The 19,055-nt window shown below is 35.4% G+C and overlaps 1 protein-coding gene across 1 annotated transcript; it reads right to left on the reverse strand.

The window, feature by feature from the left end:
* Nucleotides 1-842: 842 nt before the first annotated feature.
* On the reverse strand, nt 843-6,934 carry LOC107786546 (pathogenesis-related protein 1-like). Its single transcript, XM_016608031.2, has 2 exons — nt 6,640-6,934; nt 843-1,317 (listed from the first exon to the last, which is right to left on the reverse strand). The coding sequence occupies exons 1-2, from the start codon at nt 6,876-6,878 to the stop codon at nt 975-977; spliced, it is 582 nt and encodes a 193-aa protein (XP_016463517.1). The 5' UTR covers nt 6,879-6,934; the 3' UTR covers nt 843-974.
* Nucleotides 6,935-19,055: the final 12,121 nt, after the last annotated feature.

Raw genomic sequence — 19,055 nt, forward strand, 5'->3', positions numbered from 1 at the left:
ATCTTACTAGGATTAAAGAAATATTTTGAGCACAATTTATATGTTTTGTTCTACGAAGATTTTACAGGAAAAAATCTCGAAAAAACCCGAAAAATCTGAAAATCCGAGAAAACCCGAGAAAAATCGAGAGTGAAAAATTCGAGTTTTATTGGTTTGGTTTGGTCTTTAGATTTAATAACCCGACACAATTGGTTTGGTTTGGTAATTGAAAAATCCGAACCAACAAGACCTATGTACACCCCTACTTCTTGTTATGGATATATGGTGCATTTTTGAGCTATGAAGACCCTTATATATAGCTATGGGAGCAAAAAATTTTGACAAGGACAACCTCCATTCCTTTGATTTGATTGGTTGACTTGAATCATCGGCCAATTATAGATTGAAGTAATAACAATGCCACATTTGATTAGTTAGAACATGTCACATTAGATTTGACTTAGCATGTCATGTTATTTTGGCATGTCCTTAATCTTATTGACTCTTTTGTTTGACTTGGTATGTCACGTCATTTGAAATGTGACACCAAATTGGGCATTTAGGACTAAATGATATCTTGGGTTTTAACAAAGTTGGTTTATCAATTTGTATTCCAACTAAATGGGCTTACCCCAATTGATTTATTAAATCCATATATATATATTGGACTTATACAATCAATCCAAGGGAATTTGGCCTAAATACATGTTCATCCCAATCACTTAAGCTAAAAATAGTTCGCGGATATAATATATAATTTACCTTATATATAATATTGTATAATTTATGTATACCGATTAGAAAAAAATCCGGCCGTGTAAAGATCTCGTTTGGCATGTATAATATCCAATCCGCCTACTTAATGACTATAAATAACCCAATTTCCATTTATTGATCCTTACAATGTGATTACAAAATCAAAATTAGTATTGATCCAACGTATACCAAAATTAATTACATCAAAAACTGAAGGGTTAACACCTAACGGGTGTTAACTACTTCAAGGGGTTGGTGGAGTTAGTTGTTAGATCACTAGGATTCAAAGGGTTGACACCTTTAACATTGCCAATAGGATCATATGAGCAGACAATATAAACACCCTTTTGATCACTGCAATAAACGAAGCCACTGCATCCAACTTTCTTTGTAGTTTTCCATACAACATTCAAGTAATGCCCACATTCACATCCTTGCTTTTCAGGTTGGCATTTGCAAACATTATTTACCTCATCAAAAAACTTCTTTTCTGAGAACCATTTTTGCACTACACCAGTTGGAGGTGTCTCTTTGTATAGTTGCCAGAAGATGTTCTCTCCATATGGCCCGGTTGAATGTTGCCTGTAAATGTAAATTTATGAAGACGAATTTAGGATTTGAACTTTATGTGTTTAGATTCAAGAGTTACACCACATTGTATCTAATTTAATAAGTTTAAAATCTATCATTTGTACATATTTAGTGAGTTTTTTGATAGATATACAGGGTTTTATACGAAACTATAGATTTAGATGAACTCATAGCTTCTATGGAAAATGGTCAAATATATCACTCTACTTTCATAAATTGTTTAATTATATCTTCCGTTATACTATCCAACTCTTAAAGCCCCTAACGTTATACTTTGGACCAGATATGTCCTTATTTTGGACGGAATGACACGTGTCTTTTCAGATTAAGTTGACCCGTCCTTTTTTTTAACCAGATACACTTTTAAAAAAATCCACTACCCGACCCAAAAGTCCACCCCACTGCTCTTCTCTCTCCTCTTTTCCTCCTTTCTTCTCCCTCACCTCACTGTTGTAACCATGGTCGGAATATCCACCGGCGAACTTGTCGTAAACCATGGAGAACCTTCAAAGTTGTCACCTCGCACCTTCTCTTTTCCTTTCTCTATACCTACAAACACATTTACATACAGATCTGGAGAAATACATACAAGAGGTCGGAGATCTGAAAATTTTGATTCCAGATTTTGGTGAATCTAAACAAAAATAAATTTTTCCGACGAGCAATGTACTCGAAACTTTCAGATCTCTAACTTTCAGAACTTGGGTGAAGTTATCAATTGAAATCCTTTTAAACAAGCTGATTCAAAAGTCATCATCCTGTTCTTGTGATTCAACCAAACTATTGGGAAATGGACCACCAGTAAAATTCAAGAAACATGAAGATGTTTCAAATTTATTATGCTTTCACACGATCCTTTATATGATATATCTCAAGAAACAATTTCAGAGGCAAGAATATGTATGACTTCCTTATGATATTCTATCTGCTTTAGAAGACGCAAGTTCCTAGTACATAAAATCTAAGATATGCTGGAAAATCTTATTCTAGTTTCGACAGTCACTATGGAGATTCCGGCGAAGGATTTAAAGAGGAGAGAGAAGAGCTGTGGGGTGGACTTTTGGGTAGGGTTGTGGACTTTTTAGTTGCTCAACCTTATTATCAAAAAATATGCATAGTTTCGTATTTATTCTAAATATTCATTCAGATATTCTTATTTAGGCGCGCTACAATTATGGAAGTAAATATTCTTCCAGATATTTCATTAAATAAGGAATCATTGTAGCATTAAAATTTCTTATTTAGATACTTCTAATTATTTTTTTTCTCTTTGAAAGATCAAATGACGTGAATAATCAGAGAGATAGAGTATGAAACCGGCTTTTGAAATTTGTTCCTATTTTCACCTAATCTTTCTGCTTATAGTCTCACTTAAACTTGTAGCTGAAAATATCGTTATATTTTTTTCCATGAAAAATAATAAGTTGACAAATCTAATAGTTGATGTCCTAGGTGGTATTTTTCAAACTCGACAAAGTAGTTGATGTAGCTTTCTAACATATTTCCCTCAATCTATAATTGAGAATACTATAATGAATCTTTAAGATTATGTCTAGTCGAAAATTCCAATTAAACTACAATCGAAAGGGAATTGAGATATTAAATTCAATATACCTAGTTTGTAGATATTTTATAGATGAATTGTAGATTATTTGTATTATGATTGTAGATACTTTGTTTTTTGTTTTCACAAATCAAAAACGACTAAAACTTCTACAAATCTTTTGCAAAAAACGTAATTATGTCGAAAATTCTAATTAATCTACAATCGAATGGGAATTGGGATATCAAAATTCAGTGTACCCATTTTGTAGATAAATTGTAGATTATTTGTATTCTGATTGTAGATGCTTTGTTTTCTGTTTTCACAAATAAAAAACGACTAAAACTTCTACAAACCTTCTGCAAAAAATGCAATTATGTCGAAAATCCCAATTATGCTACAATTGAAATGGGAATTGGGATATTAAAATTCAATGTACCCAGTTTGTAGATATTTTGTTGATAAATTGTAGATTATTTGTATTCTGATTGTAGATGCATTGTTTTCTGTTTTCACAAATCCAAAACGACTAAAACTTCTATGAAATCTTCTTCAAAAAACGCAATTATGTCGGAAATACCAATTAAGCTACAATTGAATGGGAATTGGAATATTAAAATTCAATGTACCCAATTTGTAGATATTTTGTAGATAAATTGTAGATTATTTGTATTATGATTGTAGATGCTTTGTTTTCTATTTCACAAATCAAAAACGACTAAAATTTCTACAAATCTTCTGCAAAAAATGCAATTATGTCGAAAATCCGTTTTAACTTTAAAAATCAACATCTACACCCCTAAAGAGATAAAAACAAAAACAATTGCCAGGGAAATTCTTTCTAGTTAAACAAATGGCAAATAACCAAAAAGGAGTCGGTGGTTATAGATTAAATTAAAAAAAAAAAAAGTTGAAAACAAGGTGCTCTTCAGATCTTGACTAGCCAACTAAGTCAATTGGTTTGCATGAAACAGAAGTACATACTAAAAGTTACTCTGCAGTAAAAGACATTGTCATTTATGAAGTTTTTGTAACCTGAGGCTGCCAACAGAGACCCCTTTCCAGTGTAGGGCGTGGGGTTTTGGCGTAATAGACATAGCATTTTTTTCACTGAATGTAGACGAAAAAAATTTAAAATTGAACTTTAATGGTGGGTTAACGATGTTTCTGTGGTTTTAGAAGAGGCAAAAGGGGTAAAAAAGAACGTGTGTTTGAGTAAAATGTGGGTGAGGGTGAGGGTTTGGGAGAGAGAAACGTGGGAGGGTGGGATATACGGTACCTTGAATTAAGGAGGGATATACGATGCATTAATTGTACCCTTAAAATACATTACAGTATAGAATTGGTAATTTGGTATACTAAATGTAATTATATCAAACCTTAAACATTGAGGGTAATAAGGTTTCCTATATGGTATAGGAATGTAAAGATTCCTTCTTTTAAAGTGTATCCGGTTAAAAAAAGTACGGATCAATTTAATCTGGTAGTGACATGTGTCATTCCGTCCAAAATAAAGACATATCTGGCCTAAAGTATAATGGTAGGGGCTTTAAGAGGTAGATAGTACAACGGAGGATATAATTAAATAATTTATGAAAGTAGATAAATATATTTAGTCGTTCTCCTTAGCTTCTATTCTAGATGCGCCCCTGGTCAAATGGACGGATAAGGCTAAATCTAGGTACAATAGCGAATCAGGAATTTTAAAATTATGGGTGCTTGACAATATAAATTCCGATAGAAAGGAAAAAAAACTTAATCGTGGGTGCTCACTCAATATTTATTTAAATATTTTTATAATTACCTACATAAATTTACTAAATCTTGACCACAAGAGACCATGTAGATCAGTCACTGTCCAGGTACCTGACTAAAAATTGGGATGAATTAAGAAGTGTGTTGAGTGCCTAGAATTTGCCTGTGTCAAGATGAGCTGATCAATTAGGCTAAACAATATAATGTGTCATGATCCAATTTGTCCGACTCAATATTATTTTTTCAATTGTTTATTTATTATTTTACAATTTATTTAACTACCAAATTTAGCTAACAAAAGTACTTTTTCCTTTTATTTATCATTACTATATTTAACCAACTGAAACAACTTTTTTTTTTTAATGTTTTGATAAATTTTCTTTTGTGTCGATTTGTACTACTAGACTGTCCAAATTGACCCAAGTTATTAGATGAGCTAACTTAGATGATTATGCCTTAATTGATCCCACCAATGAATACATGTTCTCTCCCGTCCGTCTAAACTTGAAAATGTTGGACGAGTTATATTTCAATAGGCTAAGGACCGTAACTTAATGATCGACTAAATTTCATGGGTGGTCATTCAACTTTGTATTCATTATCCAAAAATTATTTTTCTTTCTTTTGTTACGTAAAAATTATTTAATTTTATGTTTATTACCCAAAAGTCATTTTTCTTTCTTTTGTTACACAAATATTATTTTACTATGCTCTAGTTATCACAATATCATTTTGATCAGATTTTACAAATCTTTCATCTGAAAAGTCTATTATTCCCTTAACATAATAAATCATCTCATTTAGGTAATACCTTTTATATTATATGTTATATAATATATTTTTACCCATGTATTTTACTTATAATTAAAAAAACTTGATATTATTTTTGTAATGTATTCGTATATTTAATTTTTTCTTAATGTTAATTTTTGAAATATATAAGTAGCATTATTAAATTTATCAGTAATATTACCGTGAACAAATCTCAAGTCCACGTTCTTAATCATGCTTAACGAAATATTTTTAATGAAAAATATAAAATTAAAGCTCACTGATTTATCAGCCAAGCCATACTCATTAATCCAATAAATAAAATACCCACATTTAGCACAATGACACATTAAATTAATAGTTTCAAATAAATAATGTTAATAGATAAGCTTTAAAAAATTTAGTATTAAACATAACTATCTTTGAAACCTTTTAAAAATTTTATTGACTATAAAAAAAAATCATTTGTTAAACAAATTTGTTTGTTATTACTTCAAATAAATAGTAACTATTTTTTTTATCGTTTTTATATTTAAAATATGCTCATGTTTAAATATGATTAAACAAATTGAGTGCCATGAAAAAAAATGAAATGTATAGATATACTACAAAAATAATAAATAAATAATTTAAGTTACCCAAATTATACGTAAATTATCTAGGTAAAACTATATTATATAGTATATAATATAGAATGTATTACATAAATGAGATGATTTATAATGTCAATGGCATAATAGACTTTTCAAATAAAAGTATTATAAAATCTGGCTAACAAAAGAAAGAAAAGTGACTTTTAGGTATTAAATAGAAAGTTGAATGATTTTTTACGTAACAAAGAAGAAAAGTGACTTTTGCATAGCGAATACAAAATTGAATGACCACCCATAAAATTTACTCCTTAATGATCCCTAACCATATTGATATTCCTGAGTTCTAGTTTTTCTGGTAGCCAATGATCTAAGGGAGCTAGCCGTGCAAAGATACCCTAAAGTGGTGCGCTCACATTAAAAAAAAAATGGTTGGACGGTGCCTTTCTTTGTTTTTTTTCTTTTCCTCGGCAAGCTTGGGAAAAGTACTACGAAAGTCTTAAAATTTCTCTGAAAATTCGAAGAGATAATGCGAAATACTATGAGGCCCCTGACTTTCTTGATCGCCCTCGTTGGAAAGGGATTTAGGATACAAGCAGGTCATTCATGAACTGATTTTAAATATTATTTGCTCACGAGCTATATTTTTCTTACCTGTAATTACAATCCTGCTTACGCTGAGTAGCCCAATCAAGTGCAAAAGAGGCTAAATTAGCATCCCATTGCAAAGGAGGAACACCAACACTGCTTCTTAAATCATTGTGAGCCTTGAGAAATTCTTGTTGAACCCAATCAAAGGATATTGATGCTGCTTCCGTTGAGGAAATGAAGATTAATAAGTTGAAAAACACCAAAAAAATTGGTGGTGCTAAAAAGATTTGAGCCTTTGACATTTGCTTTTTACAATGACTATTGACAATGACAACGGCAGCAGCAATATTGGAAGTGGTTCTCTTCCTCTAGAAATCTTGTTTTTGTTTGATTTAAATGTAAGGAGAGTAGCGTGAAGAAAGGAGCAAAGATGGTAGAGATGAGAATTCGGTTAATATAGCTTCTAAAGTAATGGCCTCTATAATATTCATGAATATTATGAAAATTATCATAAGGCATCACCATTTAATTTTCGTCATTGATGGTTAATATTAAACAATCAGCTAACTTATAAATAATTTACAGAATTTAAAAAAAATATCTTTTTGTAAGTAATAGTTAATGGATAAGACAACGAAAAAACTTACCCGCACCGAATGTATACACCCGGCCATTAAACAATCTAACACATGTCACTTTGTTTAACTAGAATTATTAGTAGTATTTCACTATAGTTAACTAGTTTTGAGATATATCTAGATTCAGGAAGAAGGTAACAACCCTAGATGTCATGTAGCCTCCTGATTATAAATGGGGCGCGCTACACATCCATAATCAAGACTCTACTAGACACGGCTCATAGACAACCCCTAGGACACACTTGCTCTAATACCAAGTTTGTCACGATCCAAACTGGAGGGCCATGACTGGACCCAGGCCATACCTACCGAGCACCAATATATATTTTATCTAACCTTTCTTATTGTCAATAAGGACCGACGAGATCAACATAAATGATAGACATGAATCATGAACAATCAACAATGACAGATAATGGCATGAACATACATAATATGGGCCGACAAGGCTGTCGTGAATCTATATATAAGGTACATCTGTCAAGCTACCGTGAGAGACTATACAACAAAAATCACCTGACAAGGCTATCCAAACTATACATGAGTCGATACCTCTTTATGAGCCTCTAAAGGAACATAAGTGCTGCAACATTGCCGGAACAAGGCCCCGACATACCCATAATGTCTATAACAAAAATGCATACCAAGACCACGGTAAGTTCGAAGAAGGAATCTCGCCAATAACCGCTGTACTAGGCTATCAGGACCTGCAGCACGACATACATCATCCACAAATAAAAGGGACGTTAGTACGAATAAAGTACTGAGTATGTAAGGCAGGAAAGCATAAATATGAACAATAATGTAAACATGGATATAGAATATACAACCTGTAACATCTGAGTGTCTCTGAGGGTGACAGGCATGAAATGCACGATATACAACAACAACAACAACAACAACAACAACAACAACAACAACAACGACCCAGTATAATCACACAAGTGGGATCTGGGGAGGGTAGTGTATATGCAGACCTTACCTCTACCCTGATGGGGTAGAGAGACTGTTTCCGGTAGACCCTCGGCTCAAGAAGACGAAAAGATGAAAAGAGATAATATATCAGTACCATCAACAAAAACTATGGAAATAATAACAACATCACAAGAACCAGTGAATAGATGAAAAGCAGAAATAATAACTAGTAAATAAGGCCCGACACTATGAAAACGGAAGAGTAGTGTAACACAACACTGAAAACTAGCAGTCTAAGACTAAATCCTATTAGCCTAGCCACACACTGGTAGACTAAATATGTTCAACTACCTCCTAACCTACAACCTTAATGCTCGACCTCCACAACTTGCTATCGAGTCCCATGTCCTTAGAGATTTGAAGCCTCTCCATATCCCGCCTGATCACCTCTCCCCAATACTTCTTAGGTTGCCATCTATCTCTCCTCGTACCCACCAACACCAATCGCTCGCACCTCCTTACCGGGACATCCAAGCTCCTCCTCTGTACGTGCCTAAACCATCTGAGCTTCGCTTCCTGCATCTTGTCATTAATAAGGGCTACACCCACTTCTCCCGAATATTTTCATTTTTAATCTTATCCATCCTAGTGTGCTCGCACATACACCTCAACATCCTCATTTCTGCTACTTTCATCTTCTGAGTATGTTAGTTCTTAACTGACCAACACTTAGCCCCATACAACACGGCTGGCCTGACCACCGCTCTATAAAACTTAAGTTTGAGTAGTGGAGGCACTTTCTTGTCACACAGGACTCCGGATGCTAACCTCCATTTCATCCACCCCCTATACGGTGTGTAAAATTCTCATCGATCTCCCCGTACCCCTGGATAACCGACCCAAGGTACTTGAAATTGCCTCTCTTGGAAATGACCTGTGATCCAAGCCTCACGTCCATGCCCGCTTCCCTCAGCTCGGCACTGAACTTGCACTTAAGATATTCCGTCTTCATCCTGCTCAACTTGAATCCCTTAGACTCAAGGGTATGTCTTCAAACCTCCAGCCTCTCGTTAATGCCATTCTGTATCTCGCCAATCAGAATAATGTCATAAGCGAATAACATACACCATGACACCTCTCCTTGAACATGGTGTGTTAGTGCATCCATCACTAGAGCAAACAAGAATGGCTGAGCGCAGATCATTGGTGTAACCCCATAACAACCGAAAAATGCTTAGAGTTGCATCCCGTTGTCCTAACTCGAGCCTTAGCTCCATCATACATGTCTTTAATCGCCCCAATTAAGTAACCGGAACACCTTTAGCCTCTAGGCATCTCTAGAGAACCTCTCTAGGAACATTATCATACGCTTTATCCAAATCAATAAACACTATGTGCAGATCCTTCTTCCTATCCCCGTATTGTTCCACCAACCTCCTAATAAGATGGATATATTCCGTAGTAGAACGATCCGGTATGAACCCGAATTGGTTGTCTGATATAGACACCATCCTCCTCACCCTCGCTTCTACTACCTCTCCCAAACTTTCATAGTATGACTCAATAATTTGATACCCCTATAGTTATTGCAACTCTGGATGTCACATTTGTTCTTGTACAACGGAACCACCGTACTCCACCTCTACTCATCCAACATCCTCTTCGTCCTAAAAATAACGTTGATCAACCCAGTCACCCACTCCAAACCTGCTCTACCTATACACCTCCAAATTTTACCGGAATCTCATCAGGCCTGGTAGCTCTGCCCCTGCTCATCTTACGCATAGCCCCCACGACCTCCCCAACCTTGATGCACCTACAATACCCAAAATCGCGGTGGCTCTCGGAATGCCCCAACTCGCCTAGCACAATATCCTAATCCCCCTCTTTATTTAGAAGTTTATGAAAGTAAGTCTGCCATCTCTGCTTAATCTGGGCCTCTCCCATCAATACTCTATCATCCTCGTCTTTGATGCACTTCACTTGGTCCAGATCCTAAGCCTTCCTCTCTCTCGCTTTGTCCAGCAGGAATAATTTCTTCTTTCCGCCTTTGGCCCCTAATTCCTCGTGCAAACGACTAAAAGCCACAGTCTTAGCCTCCGTGACCGCCAGTTTCGCCTCCTTCCTAGCTACTTTATACCTCTCCACTCCTCTCTACCTTGCATGTGCTCCCTACTAACTTCAGGTACGCTACTTTCTTCGCTTTTACTTTACTTTGGACCACTTTATTCCACTACCAATCGCCTTTGTGCCCGCCAGCGTAACCCTTCGAGACTCCCAACACCTCTCTCGCTGCCTCCCGTATATAGTCCGCAGTCGTCGACCACATATTCCTCGCATCCCCACTACTCCTCCAGGCTCCCACAACCGATAACCTCCTTCTAACTCCTAAGCTTTATCCTTAGTCAAGGCCCCTACCTGATCCTCGGACGACCTCGTACAGTCCTCTTCTTCCTCTTCATCATAATACCGATGTCCATCACCAAGAGCATATGCTGCGTCGTGAGGGTCTCACCCGGGATAACCTTGCAATCCTTACACAGCCCTCTGTCACACCTCCTAAGGAGAAGATAATCAATTTGAGTCTTCGCCACCGTACTTTGAAAAGTAACCAAATGCTCCTCCCTCTTTGGAAAACTAGGGTTAGCAATCACCAACTCAAATGCCTTTGCGAAATCCAACATCGATGCATGATATATATATATATATACACACACACATACACACATACACACACTCTTAAAGATATTCACCTTTGTGGGCATCATCGCCATATCGTACCCGACCATAATAGGCTCGGTAAAAATATACTCAGCCATCATAAGGCTCAATAGAATCGTACACGACCGTGTGGAGCTCAGTAAAACCCAACTGATCAGTGGTTGCATAATAGGTGACGTACCTGACCGACTATAACACGACTTGGTAGAGTAAAATAGATGTATATATATATATAATGCATACTGGACTCATTGGAATCACATTCTGAACCTTTCAGAATGACGTAAGGTCGGTAACCTCCGTACTCGTTATTAGGACTAACTCTTTATCACGAATCTTATAAGAATTAGGAAGTACCCATAACATTGATAACATAAGAATAAGAGAAGCAACATCAACATCAATCGTTCCATAAGAAGGGAAACAATGTAAGTACTGTGAGCACGTGATTTTTGCCTTATACGAATTATTTCCAAAAATTTCAAAACAAAATAAGTTTTCCATTATTTGCGATTTTTGTGGATTTTAGTGGCATTTTCTGTTATTGTGTGAATATTGTTTGTGCCTGTTTATTTTTAGTAATGAAAAATACAATAAAATATTGTAATTGCATTTAGTATTTAATTTGACATTTTTGAATTAATTAATAATTAGGTGTTTTATAAAAATAAAAATAAAATCACAAAAATAGTTTATTCTTGTTTTTTTATTTTTTAGTCTTGAATTTTAGTAGTTTTTCCTTTGATTTGGTACTTAATTAATTGGGTTAATTATTATCTAGAGATAATTAAGTTAATTTGGTGGAATAATTTGGTTTTGAGATCAATTTAGGATTTAAATTAATTTTGAGAAGAAAATAGTTTGGAAATAAATAGAAAAGGAAAGGAATTCTTGGGCCAATTCAATTTAATCCCCAAGCCCAAATCAAATACACCTAATACCCAACCAAAACCAGCCCAAAACCCATGCCATACTCGGTCTGTTCAATTCAGACCTCATAAACGACTCAAACGACGTCGTTTCAGTGTCAACCAATCTCAACCGTCCATTCCCCACATCCAACGGCCAGGACTTAACCCATTACCCGTTTAACCCGACCCTGAACCGTTTTCCCCTAAACCCGATCCAGCCTCTAATCCTAATAAACGACTGTCACCCCTCCTTTTTCCTCCCCCGTTAGGGCATAGGGAGTTTTTTCCAATTAAAGGACAATCGAAACGGGATTTATTTATTTATTTCAGAGTCGCCACTTGGGAGATTTAGGGTGTCCCAAGTCACCAATTTTAATCCCGAATCGAGGAAAAGAATGACTCTGTATTACAGTCCGCGAACCAAAAATCCGGATAAGGAATTCTGTTAACCCGGGAGAAGGTGTTAGGCATTCCCGAGTTCCGTGGTTCTAGCACGGTCGCTCAACTGTTATATTCGGCTTGATTATCTGATTTTTAAACAAATATGAACTCATGTGCAAGTTTTATCTTTTTATCGCTTTCATAATTGTTATTATTATGTTTTACAAGAATGTGAACATTGTTTAAAACATGTCTTTGGATTACGTCACAGGAAATGCACCCGCAATCCGGAACACATTTTATTCAATGTTTTGGGATTTGGATTTGGGTCGCAAAAATGCGCACCCGTGTTTAAGAATGTATATTATTAAAATTGTGCCTAAAGCGATTAGCGTATTATTATTTATGGGTAAGACCGTGGAATTTTGCTAAATGGCTCATCCCAAAGTCTAATTAATTTTAATTAAACATTTTATGAGGGCCCCGCAATCTATACATTTTATTAAGTGAGGCTCGTCTCATTTTATTTTTAAAAGGACAGTCCTAAAATACCTACATTTTTCTATTGAAATTTGTCTCTACAAAATAAAAGAAAAAATATCTTAATTTATTTACATGCTTGAGTTGTTATAGATGAATTTTGAATATGATTCATAAAATCTGAAAATGATGCAAACATGACAGTCCGTTGTCACTGCAGGCCCAGACCCAAAGTGTATGACATAAAACTAAACCTGAGCCGTCTTATTCACATGTTATTACCTAGTTACATTATACTAGACATGTTATCAGTTTGTCAAATTAAAAAAAAAAACTTAACAATCTAATTTTAATCTTAGACCATTTACATGCTGAAATTAACCAATATTATTTAACTAAAAAATATTTCTACCAAGTTCCTACTAGATGGCCTATTCGTTTGATTTTTACTTGACGGTTACTACGCCATTTATTTATTTATTGGCAATATATAGATAGTTCAATCGTTAAGCTATCGTCGGATGTTCCACTATATGTATTAAATAGCTACACGATTCTGATTTTTTGCAAACTAAATAAATTATACATACAAATAAAATTCAGAATATAATTAAAGCTAATTCAGAATTTCAACTCTTCATTTTTCGTATTCATGCTTCATATTCGGATTACAATAACCAGCGTGTCAGATGTGTACCTGATATTGGAAGCAAAAGAAAATGAAGATGAGAATCAGCAGCAGTAATAACAGTACAACACAGCAACAACAGCCCAGCAACAGTAACAACCCAGTAACAGACCGGTGGAGTAGTAATCCCAAAACAAATGCTTCCAACTTTTATGAAACAACAACAATTAATGCTGATTTCAAACAATGAAAGAAAGCAGAAGATTTTTTTTTAGTTTTTTTTATTTGAAAGTTTGAATATTTTTCGAAATTTTTCTCTCTCTTAAATATTCAGCTATTTTTTCTCTCCCTTTGTGTTTTTCTGTTCTGTCTCTTTTTATTCTCTTATTCCAGATTCCTTTTTTCTCTTATTCTCTTCTCCCTGTGTGTTCAAGACTTCCTATATATAATCCCAACCTCTTTAATCAATTAAAAGCAATCACTTTCCCCTATCAAACCCATTATCTTCTCACTCATCCCCATTACATTAAATAAATATATCACCCCACCCTATTATATTTGTCCCCCATGCCTAACATAAACAAATACAAGATTCTCTCACACTAAAATTTGTCTTGTCCCCCCTTTATATTAAACAACCATATCACAACCCACCCCATTATATTTTGTCCCCCATGCTTCACATAAAAAATTACAAAAATGTACAATTCCTAAACTACCCCTCCGACCTTACTGAAATTACTTAAACTACCCCTGAACGTACTGCAAATTACCAAATTACCCCCATCAGCTATAACAAATCAATTAATCAAACTCAACCAAAATATAGCCAATATGACCAATTTCTACATAAATTCAAACAACAAATCACATGAACATGATTTCTTCAACATTTCAACAACAAATCACATGAACACAAATTGAACAACAAAGAACAACTAAAATTTGATTGAACAATATCAACAACAAACCTATTTTCAGATTCAACAACAACAACAATCAAACAAGTATATTTAGATTTCTAAATTCAATAATATTGAACTTAAAATTAACTCTAACAACATTACAACCAACAATTCCTATATTAAACTTAAACAAGATTATGAGACAAATTCAAGAAATAATCATAAATGATAAACAAGAAATCAAACTATACAAATTTCGGATTCAAGCGATTTAAACTACCATTCTTTTATATTAACATTAAATCCTTTTTAAATTAATAAAACAAACTGAAAAATATTTAATTGAATCTCAACTTAAATCTTAACAACATTATAAATAAACTAATCAATTTTTATCTAGAAATAAACAAGAAAAATGAAACAAAACAAACTGAAAAATAATAAAAAAATAAAACGATGAACATGAAATTAATATCAAACATATTTGATTTCAAATCCGAAAAATATCAAACAAATTAACGGACAGAAACGAAACTTACAACTAACCGGAAATGAGCAACGATGAACTCGAACGGACACGGACAACTCGAACAAAGCTTGAATAAACGGGGTCTGTTTGGTGATAATAGAAGCTGGACGAAGCAGCAAATAGCAATGTCCATGGCGGGCAGCAGCAGCGATCGCGAGCAACAGGTGAAGAAGCAGCGGCGTGTTTGGTTACGTGAAGAAGTTGGCGCGGGCAGCAGCCATGAAAGCAGACGCAGCTTGACGTTTTCGTTGGTGCCAAAGAAAGACGACGAAGCAGCAGAAGCAGCGATGAAGCAACAGTGATGACTCCAAACAGCAGCAGCGCGACGAAGAGGAAAGGACGCAACAACAGTAAAACGATGCGACATGATGAGGAAGATGAAGCAGAAACAGTCATGAACTTATTTGAACGTGCGGGGCTGCTGGAGGTCGACGAACCATTCGTCGTCGATGAATGGATGTATCAGCTGGTCGTTTGGACTTGAGGTTTAAGGCAACCATGGACGTCGAGCTCGAGCTTGAGCTCGACGAGCTTCATCAATGACGGATAGGGCTGGGGTCGTTTAGTCGAGCCGGGGTCGTGAGGGTGATGTGCGTGTGTGTGTGTCGAGGGGATAGGCAGGGCGGCCATGGATGATGCTTGGAGAAGCTGGAAGGGGCAGCCATGGGAGGTGGGGTTTGGAAGGTTTGGAGAAGAAGAAACCAAAGTGGGGGGGATGGCTTAGCTCTTAGGGTTTTCTTCTCCTTTTTTTTTTTTTTGTAAAATGTAAGATAATAGGATGTTGGGTTATGGACTGGGTCGACCCAGTTCGAAATGGACTGGGTCGTTTGGGAAGATTGTTCCATTTTTTGGGCCTGTGGCTTGAAATCGAAGAAAAGGCCCAATTCCGACTTTCTTTATATTTTCGTTCTCTTTTCTTCTTTTATTTCTCTAAAACTAAATTATAAAAATACTTAAATTATTATTAAGAACTGAATTAAGTTATAAAGTGCAAATTAACTCCAAATAACAATTAACGCACAATTAAGTAATAATTAAGCATAAAATTGTATATTTGGACATTAAATGCTAAAAATGCAAACGATGCCTATTTTTGTAAATTTTTATTTTTTGTAACAAACTTAATTACGAACAAATTGTAGAATTAAATCCTACATGCAAAATGCGACATATTTTTGTATTTTTTTATTAATTTAGCAAATAAACATGCACAGACCAATACAAATAATTATTCAAAATATCACAAAATATCACAAAATTGCACACCAAGGAAAATTATTTTATTTTTTGAATTTTTTGGGAGTAATTCTCATATAGGGCAAAAATCACGTGCTTACAGCTGCCCCTCTTTGTCCGAAGACACGAAGGGTTTTCGTGCAAAGATAAAGCGAGCGATTTTTTGCCCATCCGAGTACTCCGTGTGAAGCATTTTTTGAAAAAGATTTGACCGAACCTTTGCTTCAAAGGTTTCCTACATATCCTAGGCTAAACAGGAATCAGGTCAATGTAGTTCGGGAAGTTTTGGTAGTTGGGACTACCGTGAGACTGCAATGTTACTGTTGTTGCATGCTATTACTACTGCTTACCGATCTCCTTGTTACACCGTGCTTAAAAGAAAACAAGAAGCTAGGCTAGACTGTAATTTGTTTTTGTTGCCTTGCTTTCTTGTCTGCTTGCATTTTTTTTTCCGGTGCTTTTCTTCCTTTCGACAAATGCATTTGAGTTTTTGCTGGGACCTCTTATTGCAACCTTCTGCTTCCCAATGTCGGGGAATTTTATTGTTTCCTGCTGGGGATTCCTATTGTAACCCTCTGTTTTATTGTCCTCTGACTTGATCCTGAAATGTATACCTCTGTTGTATGGGTGGGCTCCCAACTTCAATACTTGAAAATTAAAGACTGAAATGTATGCCTCTGTTATCTGGGCTGGCTCCCAACTTCAATGCTTGAAATGTAAAGACTGAAATGTATGCCTCTGTTATCTGGGCGGGCTCCCAACTTCAACGCTTGAAATACAAAGACTGAAATATATGCCTCTGTTATCTGGGCGGGCTCCCAACTTCAATGCTTGAAATGTAAAGACTGAAATGTATGCCTCTGTTATCTGGGCGGGCTCCCAACTTCAACGCTTAAAATATAAAGGCTGAAATGTATGCCTCTGTTATCTGGGCGGGCTCCCAACTTCAACGCTTGAAATGTAAAGACTGAAATGTATGCCTCTGTTCTATGGGCGGGCTCCCAACTTCAACAACTGAAATGAAAAGACTGAAATGTATGCCTCTGTTCTATGGGCGGGCTCCCAACTTCAAATAAACAACTTTTGAAATAAACGTCATTCCTCTCTTCAGGCGGGCTCCTGACTACATCAACAACTTTTAAAATAAAACGTCTTTCCTCTCTTCAGGCGGGCTCCTGACTTCAATAAACAACTTTGAAAATAAACGTCATTCTGTTCTTCAGGGGGGCTCCTGACTTCAACCAATAATCGCCATTCTGTTCTTCATGGGGGCTCCTGACTTCAACCAATAAATCGCCATTCTGTTCTTCAGGGGGGCTCCTGACTTCAACAACAACTTTAAAAATGCCATTCCTTTCTTTAGGTTCTTAGGAGAAAGATTCATCGGACTAAGATTTGATATCTTAGGAGAAAATAATCTAACATTTATCAAAATGTTAGAGATACACGGCCATCTTTTGAAAGGTACGTAAAAGAATTAGATTATTCGTTTTAAGCTATGGCAAAAATATAAAACTGCCTTCATAACAAAGAGGCCAATACTATTCTTATTTCAATGTGGTTATCATGTAATAAACAGACCATCCGTTAGGAGTAGTTTTTCAAAAAAAATTGAGTGATAAAAAAATTAAAAATAAGAGAGATAATAATAGTACTCAGACAAATATAATTTGGTGCAAAACAAAAAATTTGTGCTGACAAAATAAAAGAATAAAGACACCAGATACAGAAAAAATTATAGAATGAAGAAACCTTTTATCCCCTGATATATGAATTTAGAGACTTGCTAAACTACCATAAAACATTTGTCCTCAACCAATGGCCCCAACATCTAATCTAAATATAATAAAATCAAATTTGTCATTTCATAGTGAGTTCTTACTCATAAGAGTGTGATAAACAAAGATTAGTTGTATAAAAATGCTTTACTATAATATTTAATGTAGCCGGCTTCAATTTATTTAAGAAAGTATAGATATTGTTGTACAACGATACTCCAAAGTCCGAGGTAAATTTGAGTGAAAATGTAAACTTTTTATTTTTCAATTCCATAGTTGTCCCACAATGTTGGTCTAACTTAAGCTTAATGATTTAATTAAATGCTTCATGTACCAAGAGAACGATTAAACTAAATATTCTTAATCTTGATTGTCAAGTGACTGTAGCTATACGCAGTGGCAGAGCCACATTCAACCGGGAAGTGTCAATTGACACCCTTTCACCAAAAAATTACGTTGTATTGTTAGATAATCTTTTTTGGTTTTATGTATATTTACTATATGTTGACTCCTCTAAACTTTTCGGTGTATTTATATTTTTATATTTTGACACCCCTTGATGAAACTTCTGGCCCCGCCACTGACTATACGTGTAACACTAAAATGAATAATTAATTTGTTATTTTTGCAAAATCATGTAACCCTGTGTTTAAAATCTCAATCCTCATTGGAGCAGTTGACCTTAATTGACAAAAAACGAATGGCTGTTGTCTGTCATGGGCAGTTGTACCAACAAAGAATGGCCCGCGCTTACAACAAGAAGGTGCGACCCAGGAATTTTGAAGTAGGTCAACTGATGTTAAGGCGCATTCTTCCGCATCACCAGGAAGCGAAAGGAAAATTTGCTCCTAATTGGAAAGGTCCGTACATCATAAGGAAGATATTACCAAGAGGAGCATTATATCTGGGTGATATTGAAGGAAATGATCTTGAAACAGCTGTGAATGCGGATGCAGTCAAAAGGTACTATGTCTGAGTTTACTTCGGTGATGTCTTGGCACATTTGAGATGATGAAGGCTTTTTATTCCCGCTACCCAAACACTATCAACTCTTTCTACAAACCCTTTGAGTCGGTTACATTTCTTTGGCTACCCTCTTTGGAATCCAAAAGCACCAAAACACACACAAAAAAAAACACAAAATTGATTTGCCTGAACTACGTCTGACTTGATTCCGAAAGGATACATAGGCAGCCTCTATCTGGGGTTCAGTCACACCAAAGAAAAAATCCAATTTTCCCTGAAGTTGAAACCGGGACAGATGTTATAATGTTTCGACCACGGGCCCACCAATTGGTTCCAAAGTTGTAATTTCATCCACAATCCTTTTACCAAAAAACAACCGAGTGCAAGTCCT

Source organism: Nicotiana tabacum, chromosome 10 (assembly GCF_000715075.1).
Source record: "Nicotiana tabacum cultivar K326 chromosome 10, ASM71507v2, whole genome shotgun sequence".
Taxonomy (NCBI): Eukaryota; Viridiplantae; Streptophyta; class Magnoliopsida; order Solanales; family Solanaceae; genus Nicotiana; species Nicotiana tabacum.

Coding starts and splice junctions, on each gene's coding strand:
- LOC107786546 (XM_016608031.2), bottom strand. CDS start 6,878: ATGTCAAAGGCTCAAATCTTTTTAGCACCACCAATTTTTTTGGTGTTT. Junction 1,318..6,639: donor AAGCAGGATTGTAATTACAG/GTAAGAAAAATA, acceptor TTACATTTACAG/GCAACATTCAACCGGGCCAT.